At 45.2% G+C, this 16,892-nt stretch overlaps 1 protein-coding gene across 2 annotated transcripts; it reads left to right on the top strand.

The window, feature by feature from the left end:
• Positions 1-194: 194 nt before the first annotated feature.
• Positions 195-16,674, top strand: C3H1orf109 (chromosome 3 C1orf109 homolog). Of its 2 annotated transcripts, XM_049878805.1 has the most exons (5): positions 195-460; positions 623-900; positions 5,835-6,014; positions 8,262-8,380; positions 16,350-16,674. In XM_049878805.1, exons 2-5 carry the CDS (start codon positions 626-628, stop codon positions 16,514-16,516), a joined length of 741 nt encoding a protein of 246 aa, XP_049734762.1. In that variant the 5' UTR covers positions 195-460; positions 623-625; the 3' UTR covers positions 16,517-16,674. The 2 variants fall into 2 exon arrangements, with proteins under 2 accessions (XP_049734762.1, XP_049734763.1); XM_049878806.1 differs by lacking the exon at positions 16,350-16,674 and adding an exon at positions 8,546-9,553 and having other exon boundaries at positions 195-900.
• The last annotated feature ends 218 nt before the right edge of the window (positions 16,675-16,892 follow it).

Below are 16,892 nucleotides of genomic sequence, written 5' to 3'. Positions count from 1 at the left end.
GGTCCCACAACATCCAATCATTAGGAAGCACTACAATCAAGCAGCCAGTCCACACGTAGAACTACAACACCCAGAAGTCATTGCGGCTGAATGACGTATTTCCTCAGCGCAGGGGCCGCCTTGGCCTGAGGTTGCGCTTTACGAGCGGGTGGGCGGGGTGGGGACGAGGAATCGCTTTTGGGCATGCGCACAGAGATCCGCGTGTCATCGATGTTTCGTTGCGGTGACGGTAAATTTGACCTCTGATTTAGGGAAAGCGGTGAGCAGCCTCAAGAAGCAGAGACAGGATTCCGGCTCCAGTAGCACGAGTCTGGAGAGCGAGACAGAGCCTCGGCCCCGGGAATCCGCAGTCTGAAATAGGAGACCGCCCTATCCCTGGAGAAACCTCCTCTGAGGAACAGTCGGAAACGCTTCCTGAGGTGGGCCACAGGGGGCTTCCTTCAGAGAGCCGCTTCCGGAGGTAAGACGACACCTCGCGACAGGAACTCCTGCCTGAAGGAATGGACAGCCTTACCTGAGGAAGCGGGCTTGAGGGCGGAGGCTGAGAACGTGTCCTGACACGAGGACGGACGTAACTCCCGACCGACCTGGGACCTAACGCTGCTTCTGTTGGTTTGCACAGACGATGACTCAGGACCGGCCTTTGCTTGCGGTGCGGGAGGCCCTGCGGCAGTGCTTCCCCGCGGTGGAGGAGCAGCAGGGCCTGTGGCGGAGCACGCTGAGCGACTGCCAGCCCCTCGTGGCCTCCCTCAGCAACCTGGCCGAGCAGCTGCAGGCGGCCCGGAACGTGCGGTTTGACGACGTGCCGCCACTTCGCGCCTTCCCAGACCTAGAGGAGCAGCTGAGGCGCAAGCAGCTGGCTGCCGGTGACACCGTCCTGGACAAGCTAGGGGAGAGGCTGTAAGGAGCTCGGTAGATTTTAAAACTGGGTGTTTCATAAGAGATGAATCTGTTAGAAGGATGACTCTGTCAGAAGGGTGTTTTTCTCTTGCGAGCACGGCACTTGGAGGTGTCTCAGCCTTCCCCCCTTTCCCTCTGTTGCAGTGGGACCTCTGTCAAAAAGCCATTTTCTGATATTTCTCGGCAGAGGCTAGGCCTGACAGTGGTGAGCTTAGTAGAGGTACAAAATCTGAACAGAAAAAGAGCGGAGGAAGCTTGTTAGCACTTTGTATTTTCCTTTCTTTCTTTTTTTATTCGGTAAAAAGCTTGTTGTGTGCCATCGAGTTGATTTTGCCTCCTAGTGAGCCCATGTGACAGAGTAGGACTGCCCCATAGGGTTTTCTAGGCTGTAATCTTTATAGGAGCAGATCACCAGAAGCAGATCACCAGGTCTTATCACCAGGTCTTTCTCCTGTAGAGCTGCTGGGTGGATTTGAACTGCCAGCTTTCGATTAGCAAATGAGCGATACCTGTTGCACCACCAGGGCTTCTTATGGGAAAAAGCTACAAAGAGCTGTATTCTAAACTTAGTAGGTGTCAGAGCTAAGGGTTTTACATACATTACCTCATAAAACCTTTTTAACACCTCTGTGGCTTAACCTCAGTCAATCCCATTTGGTAAGTGCAGAAACTGAGGCTCAAGCAAATTGCCCATAGTCACAACTAGTAAACGGAAAAGCTGGGATTCTAATCCCAGTCTGCCTGACCCCAAGGCCAGAGCCTTCAGCCACCACTTTGTTCTGCTATGCACTGGTCTCTCTGTGCCCAGGAGTAGCATGTCTCCAAGTTCTGATCTATGCTAATTGTTAGACCTTCTGTCTCAGAGTTACAGACTGTTGAGGACAGGAGAAACAAGGCACATGTGGCCATTCCTTGAAGGTTCCAGTGTACAGAGTTTATGCCGTGGACTAATAGGAAACCATCAAATTGGGGACCATCATTTGTTCAAAGTACACATATCGAGCACCTATGGGATGCCAGGCATAAGGTGCTGGGAACATATCAATGAACCAGACTCAATTCTAGTTTCTAGGAGTTCTCAGCCCAGTAGAACAGATAGACAATCAGTCGATTAAATTATGGTATGTCCTAAGATAGTGGGGAAACCCTGGTGGTGTAGTGGTTAAGTACTACGGCTGCTAACCAAAGGGTTGGCGGTTCAAATCCACCAGGAGCTCCTTGGAAACTCTATGGGGCAGTTCTGCAGGGTCGCTATGAGTCAGTATCAACTCGATGGCACTGGGTTTTGTTTGGGTTTAAGATAGTGGTAAGTACTGGGAGTTACAGAAGCATAGAGGTACATGTTTAACCCAAACTGTGAGGAGAGGAGGAGCTTCTGGGAGGAAGTGATGCCCGAGACCTGAAGGATGAGTGGGTGTTAATGGATCAGGACGTGGATATGGGTATTGTTGCAAAGACAATGGCTGGCATAGAAGGGGCGGTAAGAGATGAGAGGTAAACCAGCTCATGAAGGTATGTGTAAGCTGTCGAGGACCATATGGTTCTAGATATTTCTTTTGCTTCTGGATTGAGGGTACTTTGATGAGGGGTAAGGGCAGAAATCCCCAGGAACCTCTTGCTTGGTCATAGACACATCTCTATATGGGTCAGCTCCTTAATCAGTAGTAGCTGTTAAAGAGCTCCCTGGGAATCAGAATTATTCGTAATAGCCAAAAAGTAAAAACAACCCCCAAAATGTTCATCAGCTGATAAATGGATAAACAAAATGTGATATACCCATATAATGGAATATTATTCAGCAAATAAAAAGAAACAAAATGCTGATACTTGCTACGATACGTATGAACCTTTAAAACGATATGCTAAGGGAACGAAGCCAGACACAAAAGGCCACATTATTGTATGATTCCATTTTTGTGAAATGTTCGGAATAGGCAAATCCATTGAGACAGACAGTAGATCAGTGATTGCTAAGGGTTGGACGAAGGAGTAGTGGAGAGTGACTTCTAATGGGTATGGGGTTTCTTTTTGGGGTGATGAAAATGTTCTAAGATAGAGGCGATGTGTGCACAACTCTGAATATACTAAAAACCATAGAAATTTACATTTTAAAAGGGTAAATCTTATGGTATGTGAATTTTATTTCAATTCTTTTTATTTTGTTGTTGAGAATATACACAGTAAAACATATACCACTTAAACCATTTCTACATGTACAATTCAGTGACATTAATTACATTCTTTGAATTGTACAACCATCCTCACCCTCCTTTTCTGAGTTATTCCTCCCCATTATTAACATAAACTCACTGCCTCTTAAGGTTTCTATCTAACTTTTTGAGCTGTCACTCTGATTCCATATAAATAGTTCTTAAAAGAGCAAAATGCTCAAGGCAGACTGTTTTTTTTTTTTTTACTAGTTAAGCTAAACTATTGTTTGGTTTGAAGAAGGTTTCGGGGAATTATATCTCAATATAAAAAAAAGAACTCCCGGGAAGGACAACACTCAATACATGGAAGGTCAGCTCAACTGGACTGGACTGGACCAAAAGTAAAGAAGCTTCCGGGATAAACTGAATACTTCAAAGGTCAGCGGAGCAAGGGCGGGGGTTTGGGAACCATGGTTTAAGGGGACTTCTAAGTCAATTGGCAAAATAATTCTATTATGAAAACATTCTGCATCCCACTTTGAAATGTGGCATCTGGGGTCTTAAAAGCTAACAAGCGGCCATCTAAGATGCATCAATTGGTCTCAACCCACCTGGATCAAAGGAGAATGAAGAACACCAAGGTCACACGACAACTAGGAGCCCAAGAGATAGAGAGGGCCACATGAAACAGAGACCTACATCATCCTGAGACCAGAAGAACTAGTTGGTGCCCGGCCACAATCGATGACTGCCCTGACAGGGAGCACAGCGGAGAACCCCTGAGGGAGCAGGAGATAGTGGGATGCAGACCCCAAATTCTCATAAAAAGACCATACTTAATGGTCTGGATGTGACTAGAGGAATCCCGGCGGTCAGGGTCCCCAAACCTTCTGTTGGCACAGGACAGGAACCATCCCCGAAGAAAATTCATCAGACATGAAAGGGACTGGACAGTGGGTGGGAGAGAGATGCTGATGAAGAGCGAGCTAATTATATCAGGTGGACACTTGAGACTGTGTTGGCATCTCCTGTCTGGAGGGGGGATGGGAGGATAGAGAGAGTTGGAGGCTGCCAAAGTTTTCACGAAAGGAGAGACTGGAAGGGCTGACTCATTAGGGGGAGAGCAAGTGGCAGTAAGGAGTAAGGTGTCAGACTGACTTGACTTGTAAACGTTCACTTGAAGCTCAATAAAAGTTAAAAAAAAAAAAAAAGAACTCCCTGTGAAAGCCTGCCTCCCAGGAGGCACCAGGTTTCCTCCAGTCCAGTTACTTTGAAACTTGACCTTGACCTCAGGAAGAAATAACATGTTGTATCATGGTCTGTATACACATACATACACACATAGCTGGAATAAGCGTTTCACAAAACAATACTGTGCAGGATGCACTGTGATGTTTTGTCTTCTACTTTAGTTTTTTGAAATGCTGGTCACAACCCACAAATGAGAAGGACCCACAGTATGAAAATCGGTGTTTCAGAGGGTCAAGTTTTATAAACTTTTATTTCAGTTGATTACACATTTGCGTGAAGGTACTGGGTAGTTATTTTAAATGTGTTTTTTAATTATAAGTCATGGTCAAACATTTTTGAAAGCCACAGTTCTGGGCTGGGGAATACTGTGTTTTTTGGGAAGTTGTAGCCTTTGTCTTGGTGGCTAGGCCCCTCGAAATCACCAATGGAATAATAACAATATTTACCATAAGCTAGGCACTGCTCTGTTGTTAGTTGCTGTCAAGTCAGTTTAGACTCGTGGCAGTCCCATGCGTGCAGAGTAGAACTGCTCTGTAGAGTTTTCAAGGCTGTGACCTATTGGAAACAGATCACCAGGCTGTCTTCCAAGATGCCTTCCAGTGGGCTCAAACCGCCAACCTTTCAGCTAGCAGTTGAGCACTTAACCTTTTGTACCACCCGGGGACTCCTTAGGTATGGCTCTAAGTATTTTAAATGCATTTAATTTTCACAATGATCCTTTTTGCTTATTCATTTGTTAAGTCTTTACTGTTCTATGTGCTTAGAACTACGTACCTAGGTACTGTTCTGAGTACTTAGGCTACGTAGTGAGCAAAACAGAATATTTTTATACATGAGGAAGGATGAGTAAATTTCCCAAGGTCCACGGGAGTGTGTGTGCATCCAGAGCTCAGACTCTGCCATTCAAGAATTTCCTAGCTAGGGCTAGGTAGCATGTGGATACTACTGGTTTGTTGTTTCAGTTTCCTCTTGCTTGTTCCCTTTTCATGTCCATGGTGTGGGACTGTGAGTATTGGCTCTCGTTATGCAGTTTTATTGCAGCCCCAGATAGGCCCCTTGGTCTTTACTTTCTTTGGCAACTGGGCTTATCACACAGCTGTGAGAGCCATATTACTTCTTCAGCCTCTCTATCTCTAAGTCACTTCTTGATTTTTGAGTCATCCTTACTCCAGGGCACTGTCACTACTCTCTTTAAACCAGTGGGTCTCATTTGGGGGCGATTTTTCCCTCCGGGGGACATTTGGCAACGTCTGGAGACATTTTTGATTGTCACAACTTGAGTGGTGGTGTTTTGCTCCTGGTACCTAGTAGGCAGAGGCCAGGGGTGCTGTTAAGTGTCCTACAATGCACAGGACAGCCCCATACGACAAAGAATTATCCAGTCCATTTCTTTGTTTCATTCCTCTGCCTACAGCACAGAGCCACCTGTAAAGAGGTACTAGTAAATATGTGTGAATATTTGCCAAGTCAATAGTGCAGAGATTGAGAAACCTTGCCTTAGACCTTTCTCATGATATTACTCTTTCCCCACAGAGCCACCCTCCTCAAGGTGCGTGACACGGTCAGCAGCTACGTGGAGCAAGTGTTTCAGGTCTATGAGCAGCATGCAGACGCAGTTGGCATTGATGCTGTCCTGCAGCCTTCAGCTGTGAGCCCCTCTCTGGCTGACATGTTGGAATGGTTGCAAGATATTGAGAGACATTATCGAAATTCGTATCCTTCACATACATTTTAGATAGTGTCCAGAGCTGTTCTAAGAAGTCCTTTTAATTTCAGTTTTCACAAGATTAGAAAACTGAATAGTTTGGTTCAGTTCTCTTTCGTTCCTGAACTTGGATTCCCCCTGCATTCCTTAGTACAGTCATCCCTCAAATAATTAAGTACCTAGTACCTGCCAGGCACTGTTCTAGGTGCCAGGAACATTAAACAAAAAAGAAAAATGTATAGTATGTCAGATGATGATAAATGCTATGGTGAAAAAGCAGGGAAAGAGGAAATTGAGGGGTGAGGGTGGGCTTGTAATTTTAGATAGGGTCTTCAGGGCAGGCTTCACTGAGAAGGTGACATATGAGCAAAGACCTGAAGAAAGTTAGGGAGGAAACCATGTAGATATGTGGGGGAAGAGAACATCAAGTGTAAAGGCCCTGAGATGAGAACATGCCTGTTACATTCAGGAAATAGCAAAGAGGCCAGTGTGGCCAGATCAGAGTGATGAAGGGTACCCTAATAGGAGATGGAAGTCAGAAATGGGGCTAGACTGTGTAGGGGCTCCAAAGGCATTGAAAAGATTTTGGCTTTTTCTCTGAGAGAGATGGAAAGCCATTACAAGGTTTTGAGTAGAAGAGTGACATAATCAGACCGATGTTTTTAATAGTATCACCCTGGCTGTGCTTTGAGGAAAGACTTGGGGTGGGGGGCAAACGTGGAAGCAGAAAGACCAGTTAGGAGGGTATTGTGGTCTGAATGGTGAGTATACTTTTCCTCAGGGAGGAGGATTTTATCAAAGAACCACTTGGAGTTCTAGCTTTATTCTCTCAATTCTTCTCTGATGCCTTCATCTACCCTCTGGCTTTAGTTTCTATCTTTATGTAAGTGAGTCCCAAACCCCAACTTTCTTCTTGCCTCTAGTCTTGGTTTCCCACTTCCTATAGCTACCTCCAGCTGGATCTCTCACTGGAACTGCAAACTCAAGTTTAAAGTTGAGCTACTCGATCTAGCCCTCAAATTCAGCCCCCTTTTCCTTTAGTGTGGAATCAGCCCTGTCTAATCACCCACTCTGGAAACAAAGACCATCTTTCCCTTTACCCCCTTTGCTTTCTTTTTTCATTGCAGTAGTAGCGGTGGTAGAAGTAGCAGCAGCGGCAACATGAGCAGAAGGAACAGTAGCTGCAGCTAACTTTTCTGAGTACTTACTATGTGCTGGGTAGTGTTCTAAGAATGTTTACAGTCACTTGTCAAGCCCTTTAGTTGCATTTCCCTGGTGCTTCTTGTCTTTTCCTTCCTCTCTATCCCCAGTGCCACTTCCACAGTTTCTTACCTCTCACTTGGGCTCTTAATCACGTGTAACCTCCTAACAGGTTTTCTTGTCTCCAACTTCTTTCCCTCCAAGCCATCTTCTTCCTATCCCCCATTAATGGTCTCAATCCACATGTCTTCTGGAGATCTAGTTCTAATCATGTTACATACATAGAAATTCTCCGTAGCTTTTGTTGCTAGTAGGATAAAGTTTAGAATCCCTAGCTTGTTGCTCTTTGTGGCTCAACCTTCCCTTTCAGCCTCTTTTCCTGTTGCTCTCTACACACTGCCTCCTTGCCAGCAAAACCAGATTCACTTTTCTCTAGATTCATCCCATGCTTCCCTACTTCTGTGCCTTTGCTTATGCTTTTCCTTTCAGCTGGGATCCCCCTGCTTGCTACTCCCTAAACCATGTATTTATCCTGGAACATCTGCTCAGCTTTATCTGTCATGTCACTTAGATTCTTTCTTTTTAGTTTCTGGTTTTCTTCCTCACCCTGGGGGCTCCTAGATTGCAAGGACAGTGTTTAATTCCTCTGCCTGTAGCACAGAACCATCTGAATAAAGAGGTGCTAGTAAATATGTGTGATTATTCACCAGGTAAATCCTGCCCACCTGCTAAAACATAGTGATAGCTGCACTTTCATTTTAATAGCTCACTAGACTCTAACTAGGGAGCCCTGGTGGCACAGTGGTTAAATGCTCAGCTGGTAACCCAAAGGTCGGTGGTTCTAAATCACCAGCTGCTCCACGAGAGAAAGATGTGGCAGTCTGCCTTTGTAAAGGTTGACAGCCTAAGAAACCCTTTGGGGCAGTTCTGCTCTGGCCTATAGGGTTGTTATGAGTTGGAATCAACTCAAGGGCAATGGGTTAGACTCTCATTAGAGTATTTTTTACTTTGACGTATTTAATTTTCTTTTTGACCGGTCCTTAACTTCCAGGTAGGTACATGAAGAGAAAGTACCTCCTCTCCTCAATCCACTGGGGAGACTTGGCAAACATCCAAGCTTTGCCCAAGGCTTGGGACCAAATTTCAGAAGATGAACACCAAGACCTTGTGCAAGGTACTGGCTTTTGTTTATCCTGTGATCTCCTTCTCTGCATCCCACATCTCTGGAAGTATTATAGAGAGGCTCTCGCAGCCTCTGTATCTTTTATAAATCCAACATTCTGTGTCCTCTAGACAGGTGATATGCTACAGCCAGAATTTTTCTCTCTTCCTATTCCAGATATCCTATTGAATGTTTCCTTCTTCCTGGAAGAGTAAGGAAGCTGTGTGTTTATCTGAGACCGGGGGGAGCACAGTTGAAGACTGACCTTGCTGCATTCTCATATTTCTAAAGGAATGTCAGTATTGCACTGTGATGCCCTTGAATTATCAGTTCCCAGAACCTAGGGACTGGCCCTTGGGAGGGTTGGTGCTAGGTGTTTCTGACGTTGGGGCTTCTCCATCCCAGGTTGTGGCTGGACATATGTGGGCCACTGCTTGCCCTTTCCTGAGGCTCAGGGAAGTGGAGAGAGGCAGAGAGAAAGCAGGAAAGGCAGTGCTGAAGAACGCTGGGTGCAGAAGGAACAGCAGTAGAAGTGGTGGGGAAGGAAAGGACAGGAGGTAAAGAGCAGCACTGTGAAATTGCTGTCACCCTTGGCGTGATCCGCAGCACTGAGCCTAGTTGGCACCAGGTCCTGGTTCCATGTGTTTGTGTCAATACTTGACTCCTTGAAGAAAGACAGAGTAGCTTCGATGATTTAAAGAAATAGGGTAATGTTGAAAAAAACATTAAAAAAAATCTGTTTTGGACCAGTTGCAGTCCCTACTTATCTATCATCAGGCAATTTTAGATTCCAGAGCATACCACCAGGGGGAGGCGGTGTAGCATGAATTATTCTGAGTGCTTTGCCTTTGAAGCTTGTTCTCCTCTTGCTGTTGCTCATCTGAGAGTGCTGGGGTTTATTACTGAGAAGGAAGGCTTTTCTTTTACCCTGTGATTTTGAGCTACAATAATGATTCCTAAACTGACAGATTTTTTTGCCCAAAGCTGACAACTGACTTGCCGCATTCCTCTGAGCTTGGAGTAACTGCTTGGGTGGGAGAACACCAACCCAGAGTCAGATCAGGGTTACGTATCTGAGGCCCAGTGCCTTCATCTGTGAAATGGTAATGGTACTTCCAGACCTGTCAGCTTCCTAGGTTTGTTGTAAAAACCTGGATCATTGGATGTAAAAGGGTTTAATAAAGAGTATATATATTTTTCAAAATGAAAATGACTTTGTTTTTTTCTTATTACAAAAGGGATATGTGCTTTTTAAAATTTTGTAGAAAAATTAAAAATGTAAAAGACCATGAAACAAACTCAAGTAGAAATATTTTGATATGTATAGTATCTATTCACAAACTTTTTTTTTTAACAAATATGGTATCATTGATACATACTGTTACTTAAATTATCTTTTAAAAAAACTTTTAATTGAAACATTATAGAACAGTGAAAATGCACATTGCGTACCTGCCAACCCATCTACTTTCGTTGAGTTGATTTTGACTCATAGCGACCCTGGAGGACAGAGTAGAACGGCCCCAGAGGGCTTCCAAGGCTGTAATCTTTATGGAAGTAGACTGCCACATCTTTCTCCCACAGAGTGGCTGGTGGGTTTGAACCGCCGACCTTTGAGTTAGCCAGGCACTTTAACCACTGCATCACCAGGGCTCACTGCCCACTTTCCAGATACCCATTATAACAATGTGGTGTATATTCTCCCAGGTATTTTATTTATTCTATCATCTACATAATTATGAATAAAACCTCAAAGGACATTTGAGTATTGGGCCTTATGATGGGCTTTGGAAAGAGATGAGAGACCTAGAAAGGTTTACAGGTCAAGTAGAGAAAGATTTAAGCCAGTATTTCTCAAACTTTAATGTACATATAAATCACTGGTATCTTGTTAAAATTTAGATCCTGATTCTGTAAGTCTGGGTGGGGCCTGAAAGTCTGCATTTCTAACAAGGTGCCAGGTAATGCTGATGCTGATAGTCCAAGGATCAGACTTTGAGCTGCAGAGATTTAAACTGTAATACAACATTGAGAATATTGTCGTTGAAATAAAACAGTGACTTCTGAGTTAAGACTGAGGGGAGTTTTACTTGGGGCTAGGAGGAAGGTGCCCTGGTGGCGCAGTGGTTAAGAACTCGGCTGCTAACCAAAAGGTTGGCAGTTTGAATCCAGCAACCGCTTCTTGGAAGCCCTAAGGAGCAGTTCTGCTCTGTTCTATACGGTCGCTATGATTGGGAATTGACTCCATGGCAACAGGTTTGTTTTTTGAGGGGGTAAGAGAGGGGTGCAGGGCATTCCATGCAAAGAGAACAGCCTCAGCAAAGGCAGTTGTTTGAGAAAGATCGGGAGGTAACACTTACTGGAAGTTTGCTGTGTGCCAGGCATCGTGCTTGGTGCATTCACACACACCCCACCCTAGAACTGACAAATATTAATAGTTCATTACAGCAATTCAGTAGAGTATAAAGGGGTAGAAGAATGACAGGAAATGGGTTAGTAAGATGGACTGGGACCCAACTGTAAGAGCCCTGAATGTCTGGCTCAAAAATTTGTATTTTGTTCTGCAAATGGGAATTGTTTGTGTGTGTGTGTGTTACAATAAAGAGCTTTTCAAACTTCCGTCACTGAAACAAGTAATCATGGACTCTAAAGCCATCCCAATTTGTTTATGGTGCTTAATAATAACTACGTATATTTAAGTGTGTTTGTTTTTATTTTGTTCCCTCTTAGCTTTTCTTCTGCTATTAAAATACTGTCCTTTTAATTGCTCTTTTTAAATTTAAATTAAATTTGACTTATTTTCTGAGGAAGTACACGGTTCACATTGTACAAAATTCAAAGAGTACACAAGCAAATTCCGTGAAAAATTCTCCCCCAGTTACACAGTTCCCGTCCTTGGACACAACCAACATTAAATGCTTCTAGGGTATCCTTTCAGAAATATTCTTTGCCAGTGTAAGTGTGATAGACATCTCCTAAGATGGTCCCCAGTGATCCTGCCTCTGGTATTCACATCCTTATGTACTCCCCTCCCCTTCAATGTGGCTGGGCTTATGGACTTGCTTCTGAGGAATGGAATCCAGCAGAAATGATGGAATGTCACTTCTGAAAATAGGGTATAAAAACAATCGCAGCTTCCATTTTGGGCGCTATCTCTTTCTCTGTCTTGCATCACTTGCCCGAGGGAAATCAGTTGCAATGCTGTGAGGAAGCCCTGTGGAGAGGCTTCTGGGGTGAGATGGCTGCCAACAACCCGAGTGAGCAGATTCCACCTCCCCAGCCCAGCTGAGCCTTCAGATGAGACCATAGCCCCAGCTGACAGCTAGACTGCAACCTCATAAGAGATCTGAGCCAAAGGCAGCCTGCTAAGCTATGCCCAGATTCCTGCCCTACAGAAGCTGAGATGATGTTTGTTTTTTTTTATGTTGCTAAATTTTGGGGTAATTTGTTTCACAGCAATAGATAACTTATATAACAAGTAAATACGTTTATGTATTTTCTCCCTCATTTTTATACAAATAATAGAATACAATATACCCAGTTTCAAACCCTGTATTTTCAATTTATTGTATCTTGAAGATTGTTGTATATGAATACATAAAGAGCTTCCTTAGTTTTATAAAAATAATTGCATAATTTCTATTGTTTGGGTATACCATAAATTATTTAACTTGCCCCCTATTGAACATTTAGGTGGTTTCCCCAGGCTTAATATTGGTTAGGTTTTTTTGCAACCCTCTCTCTCCTCCCACCCCAATTCATTATGCTTTTCTTCCCCCTAGAATTTTCCAGGTAGTTAATCCCACCCACCCACCCCCCACAATGAAGAAGAAATCCTGTTGGCATTTTTACTGGAATCATATTGAATTTATAGGCTAATTTAGGGAGAATCACCATAGTGGGAGTACTTCTACGCCCCTCCTTGAAGCATACCACTGGCTTATGGGTCGCGATAGGTACCAAATGTGAGCTCTGTTCTGTTTCCCTCATTTGGGGAATAGACTTGGTGGTCAGAGCCCCCTTCCCTGTCAGTGAGACAGTGCGTTTGGATGAATGAAGAGTTCACGTTCCCCTCTTTCCTGTCTGTACCCCATCCACCTTTAGAAACTGATCTTAAGATTCCTCTCTCTGGGCAGAGTAAGGGTCACTCTGAGCAGTGTGATGTCTGAGCTCTAAAAAGAAGGACTCCTTGCCCAAGAAGGGATCAGCCTTTGTGGTCTGTAATACCTGACTTTAATCAGGATGAGACAGGCCAGGCACCATCTTCAACCTGTTCAAGCACTGAGCTGTTTATAATTCCTTCTCACTAGGAGAAAGGTAGGGCACGTGCACATTTGGAGGGGCAGGTTTGAGAGTGAGAGGAAGGAGCTGGTGTGTTGATGAGAAGGACAGAAAACGCGTAACCGAATTGGGAAAGCTTCCTGAATTGCAGGTCATCCAACCTGCATTCCAGTCTAAACCTCTAACTAGCTATATGCTCTTGGACAAGTCATTTCCCCTCTGTAAGTTTCAGTTTCTTCATTTGTGTAATGGGGATGATGATATGTCCTTGTAGGTTACAAGGTTTAAGTGAGAGGAGATGTGGGGGCCTTTTGGTAAATTTATAAACATTTAAGGGACTGAAATTGACTTAATAGACAACCTAATAATGTACGGCACTGTGCTATGCTCTGTATCTTGTCTTTTTTAACCCTAACAACAGCCCATGAAACAGGTATGCTTACCTCCTTTAGGTAGATGAGGAAACAGGCTTAGAGAGACATAGTGGTTTTTCCAATGACCCACATCTTGTCAGTGACGTTGCCAGAGTTTGCACCAGGGGTTTCTTGGTTCTGGTCAAAGAGGTCTTTCCTCTATACCACTGTCCCTTCTCTGCCACAGAAGGTAAAAGCCACCTCAACACCTATTCAGCTCTAACAAGAGTTTGGTTTTCTGTGTACCCAGCCCTACTTAGCATAGGATTCCTGCAGACCCAGAGGTGGGTGCGGAGCTACCCCATCTGAGTGGCAGTGGCACGTGATTATCCACGGCTCTTCAGGGCAGCTGCCACCTTGCTGGTTGCCCTCCCTTCTGATCACATAGCCAAGAAGGTTGGAGTGAATCCTGGTGCTGCCCTTTATGCCAGGGGCTGGGAGGAGAAAGACAGTGCTTTTTAAGTAATGACAGGCAGGGACCCCTCCCAGGCACTCTTCCCCCTCCCCATCATTCTTGGAAGGCTCCTTCTTGGTTTCTACATAGTGCAAAGGAAAGTCATTTTTCTGAAACGGATACCTGGTATAGCACATTAGGGCCCTAGCCCCAGAGAGCCTAGTATGTGTGGGGAAGGGCCGAGGTACCTGCCTCCTTAGCAAGTATCCCTGATTCTGTTGCAGGGTGATTCTTTAAGAAGCAGCTTTAACCCTGAGGAAATGAAGCCATTAGCACAGAGAGGGATAGCTGGGTACAGTAGCCACAAAGATTGCCCTTTCTCTGGGGAAGAAACTGGCCTTAATAACTTCCTCATCGCATCTCTCCTTCCCTTTTTGTTCCTTCCTGGCACTCAATAATTCCTCGATTCCAACAGACACCTCAGCTCTTCTTACCCTCTAACCCCTCCGAACGGTTTGGAGTGGATTAGTAATAACTTATGTCTGCGGGGCCTTACAGACTGCCACATCCATAGGCATTCATTCGGAGAGCTCCCTCTGTGCCCAGCATAGAACTAATTACTGTACACATGATCCTGGTAGTCCAGCAGAAATGCCAGCCCATTGTGAGAAATGCTGTCATAGGGGATGTGCCGGGAATACAGTGGATAGAGAATTGGTGGACTGATTCTTTTTGTGGGTATTTGTTGGGGGCCAGGAGGAAGAATATAAGAGTAGATCCCCAGCTAGTTAATTTCAGGGAGACTTTTGTCTGGTCCACAGTAAAGAAATGGGAGGTGGTCACCATGGCCCATTTTGCCATCATGTGAGAAGGGAGACAGCCCTCTGTGCTCCAGCTCTTCTCCTCCCGATTCAAACGTGCGGAATAGTTAATTTGCACAGAGAGCCTAGACTAATAAATCCACTGCTCAATTGCAATCCCCACAGTGCATTTATAGGCAGCAGCTGACTTTTATCAGCTAGTTTGTTCTTTCATATAAGGAGAGTTTTATGAGGGTCTCCTGAGCTGGCTCGTAACGTGATGAAACGTCTGCAAAACTCAACCATAAATCCCCAGCACCTGCCAAGCAGAGGATGCTGTTTTCCAGGCACATTTTGTCCAGCTGGCGGCTCTGTCGCCTTGCCCAGTTTGCATTTTTGCACTTGTCTCTTTAAACTTGGATTTGTTTTTCAGTTCTCTGCGGCCTCTTTAAAGGCAACTGAAAAATGAGGGGTAGGAAAAAGGAACTAGAAAGTTACGTCTGTGCTAAAAATTAGCCCTGGCTTATGTTGCTCTGAAAGCTGGTTTTGATCCTGCCGTAACAGAGACATCAGGCTTCCCAGCCACACGAACCCCAGGGTGGGGGACTGGAGGACAGTGCCAACCGAGCCAGTTATTAATATCTTGATTCTTTTCTGGGCCATCACCCTTTGTTTGTACTTGCCAAAGGCCCCTACCCTTGGTTGTCAGTTCTGTAAATTAAAGGAACAACTCCAGATGCCTCTTCCCCAGATGGTCTCCAAGCATGACATATTTTCCCAGCATCTAGAGCTCCCCCAACACAGAGAGATGAAATTTAAATGCCCTCCCTCCTCCAAATAAGGCAAGACCTGGACTCTCTGAGAATGCCAGTTGGCTGAGGTGGACTGGTTACTTGGGAACACCACACATGCCTTCGTGGGGCATGCTGTCAGGGGAGCAGACCCACCCGCCTGGGAAATGCTGAGTGTGGCCCCAGGCTACGTCCTTAGATTTACCAATGTGTTGACAGAGCCTTTTTGTTTTGGCCAGGAGACTTCCAGGCCAGAAGAGGACCCCTGTAGCTGGCTTTGTTGTGGCCTCATCCCTTGCTAATGTTCCTTGGACACCACTTCAGGGTTGACTTCATGGGTGTGTGACCTGAGCAGTCACACAGAGCCCCAAATTTAGAAGGGGCCTCCCTATTGGTTTAATGTGCTGCTGTTGCCCTCCTGAAATTCTTAACAATTTTGAGCAGGGAGCTCTGCATTTTCATTTTTCACCGGCCCCTGCAAATTATGTAGCCAGTCCTGCCCCACTTCCCTCTAGTCCTGGTGCATGTAGCTTGCCCCAGAGCTTGCGGACAGACTCTGACCCTCTCTCCTCTCCAGTCCAAGTCCGAGCCTGCACAGAGCAGGTTACCTCCTGTCAGTGAGGAATCTGGCCATGCCCCACTCCCAAAGGCTCCCTGTTACCCAATCTTCTGGTTACAGCCCATCCCTATTCCATGACAGTAACTCTAAAGGCCCTGAAGAGATGCCTGCCAGTCTCAACTCATTAAGTCCTTGCCAGCTGCTCCTGGCTCCTTATCACCTTCCAGAAAAGGCTTCTAGTTAATATACTCAGAAGGCTGCCTGCTCCTAAGGAGAGGCTGGGGTCTCTGCTAGAGAAAATGGCCTTTAACTTCTACCTCCACTTCAAAGGCAAGACATTGTTTTCCCCCTTTTTAACCTTCAGTGCAGAGAATCGAGTTAATTACACTCCTCAGTCATGGCACATCATCACCACCAACCTATGCAAGGCCCTCTGACATCATTTACTTACTCTCTTTTATCCCCATACATACTCTCTCCCACAGGCAACTGTGTTTGTGTGTTATCTTTCTGTTTGAATGTGTTCCTGCAAAATGTGTATGTTGTGAGGTATTATTAGCCCAGACTCCTGTGGCTATGGGAGAGGTGATACCTTCTTACTCTTCCAAGCCCAGCTCAGACACCATCTACTCCATGATCTTTTCTTATTCACCTAGTCGGAATGATCCTTCCTTTCTCAACACATTATTTGTATTTCTCTTTTAGCACTTTATTTTTTCTTGTCCATCCTTACATCTTTACAGGCTCTGCAAGGCACTCAGCACATCTGGGAACTGAACCAAATGGCAGAAACGGTGCAGCGACCTTTGGAGCTGCCTGGTTTGGAGAAGGTGGACCCTGCCCTCCTGGTGGTGGTGCTGCAGGATTGAGGTGGTCTTTGGCAGAGCTGGCTGGTTCCTGGTGGCCATGATCTCCATTAAAGCTGTGGTGCCCTGGAAAGGTTCTGAGCTTTGGCATAATCTTGGCTCTACCACCTAGGGCTGTGGGACCTTGGACTTTACCTCTCTTACCTATAAAATGAGGGTACCATCTGACCCATGGGACTATTAGGAAAATTAAATGAACGAATTTATTCAAAGCACAGAGGATAAGGCCCAGCACACCAAACTGTACCAAACCCATTGCTGTCGAGTCGATTCGAACTCATAGCAATCCCCCTAGGGTTTCCAAGGAGTGGCTGGTGGATTCGAACTGCTGACCTTTTGGTTAGCAGTGTGCCACCAGGGTTCCTCCCAGCACTCAGTGGGTTCTTAATGGATTGTAGATTTTATTCTTCCCCTCCACTG

The sequence above is a fragment of the Elephas maximus genome, chromosome 3 (genome assembly GCF_024166365.1).
Source record: "Elephas maximus indicus isolate mEleMax1 chromosome 3, mEleMax1 primary haplotype, whole genome shotgun sequence".
Lineage (NCBI taxonomy): Eukaryota > Metazoa > Chordata > Mammalia > Proboscidea > Elephantidae > Elephas > Elephas maximus.
The sequence above is the reverse complement of the archived record's forward strand: the minus strand, read 5'-3'. Positions and strand labels throughout refer to the sequence as shown.

What these genes read in the sequence shown, in the direction of transcription:
- C3H1orf109 (XM_049878805.1), top strand. Translation starts at nt 626, where the DNA reads ATGACTCAGGACCGGCCTTTGCTTGCGGTGCGGGAGGCCCTGCGGCAG. An exon ending in GACAAGCTAGGGGAGAGGCT is followed by an intron (nt 901 to 5,834) that starts GTAAGGAGCTCG and finishes CTTTCCCCACAG; the next exon opens with AGCCACCCTCCTCAAGGTGC. An exon ending in GAGAGACATTATCGAAATTC is followed by an intron (nt 6,015 to 8,261) that starts GTATCCTTCACA and finishes ACTTCCAGGTAG; the next exon opens with GTACATGAAGAGAAAGTACC.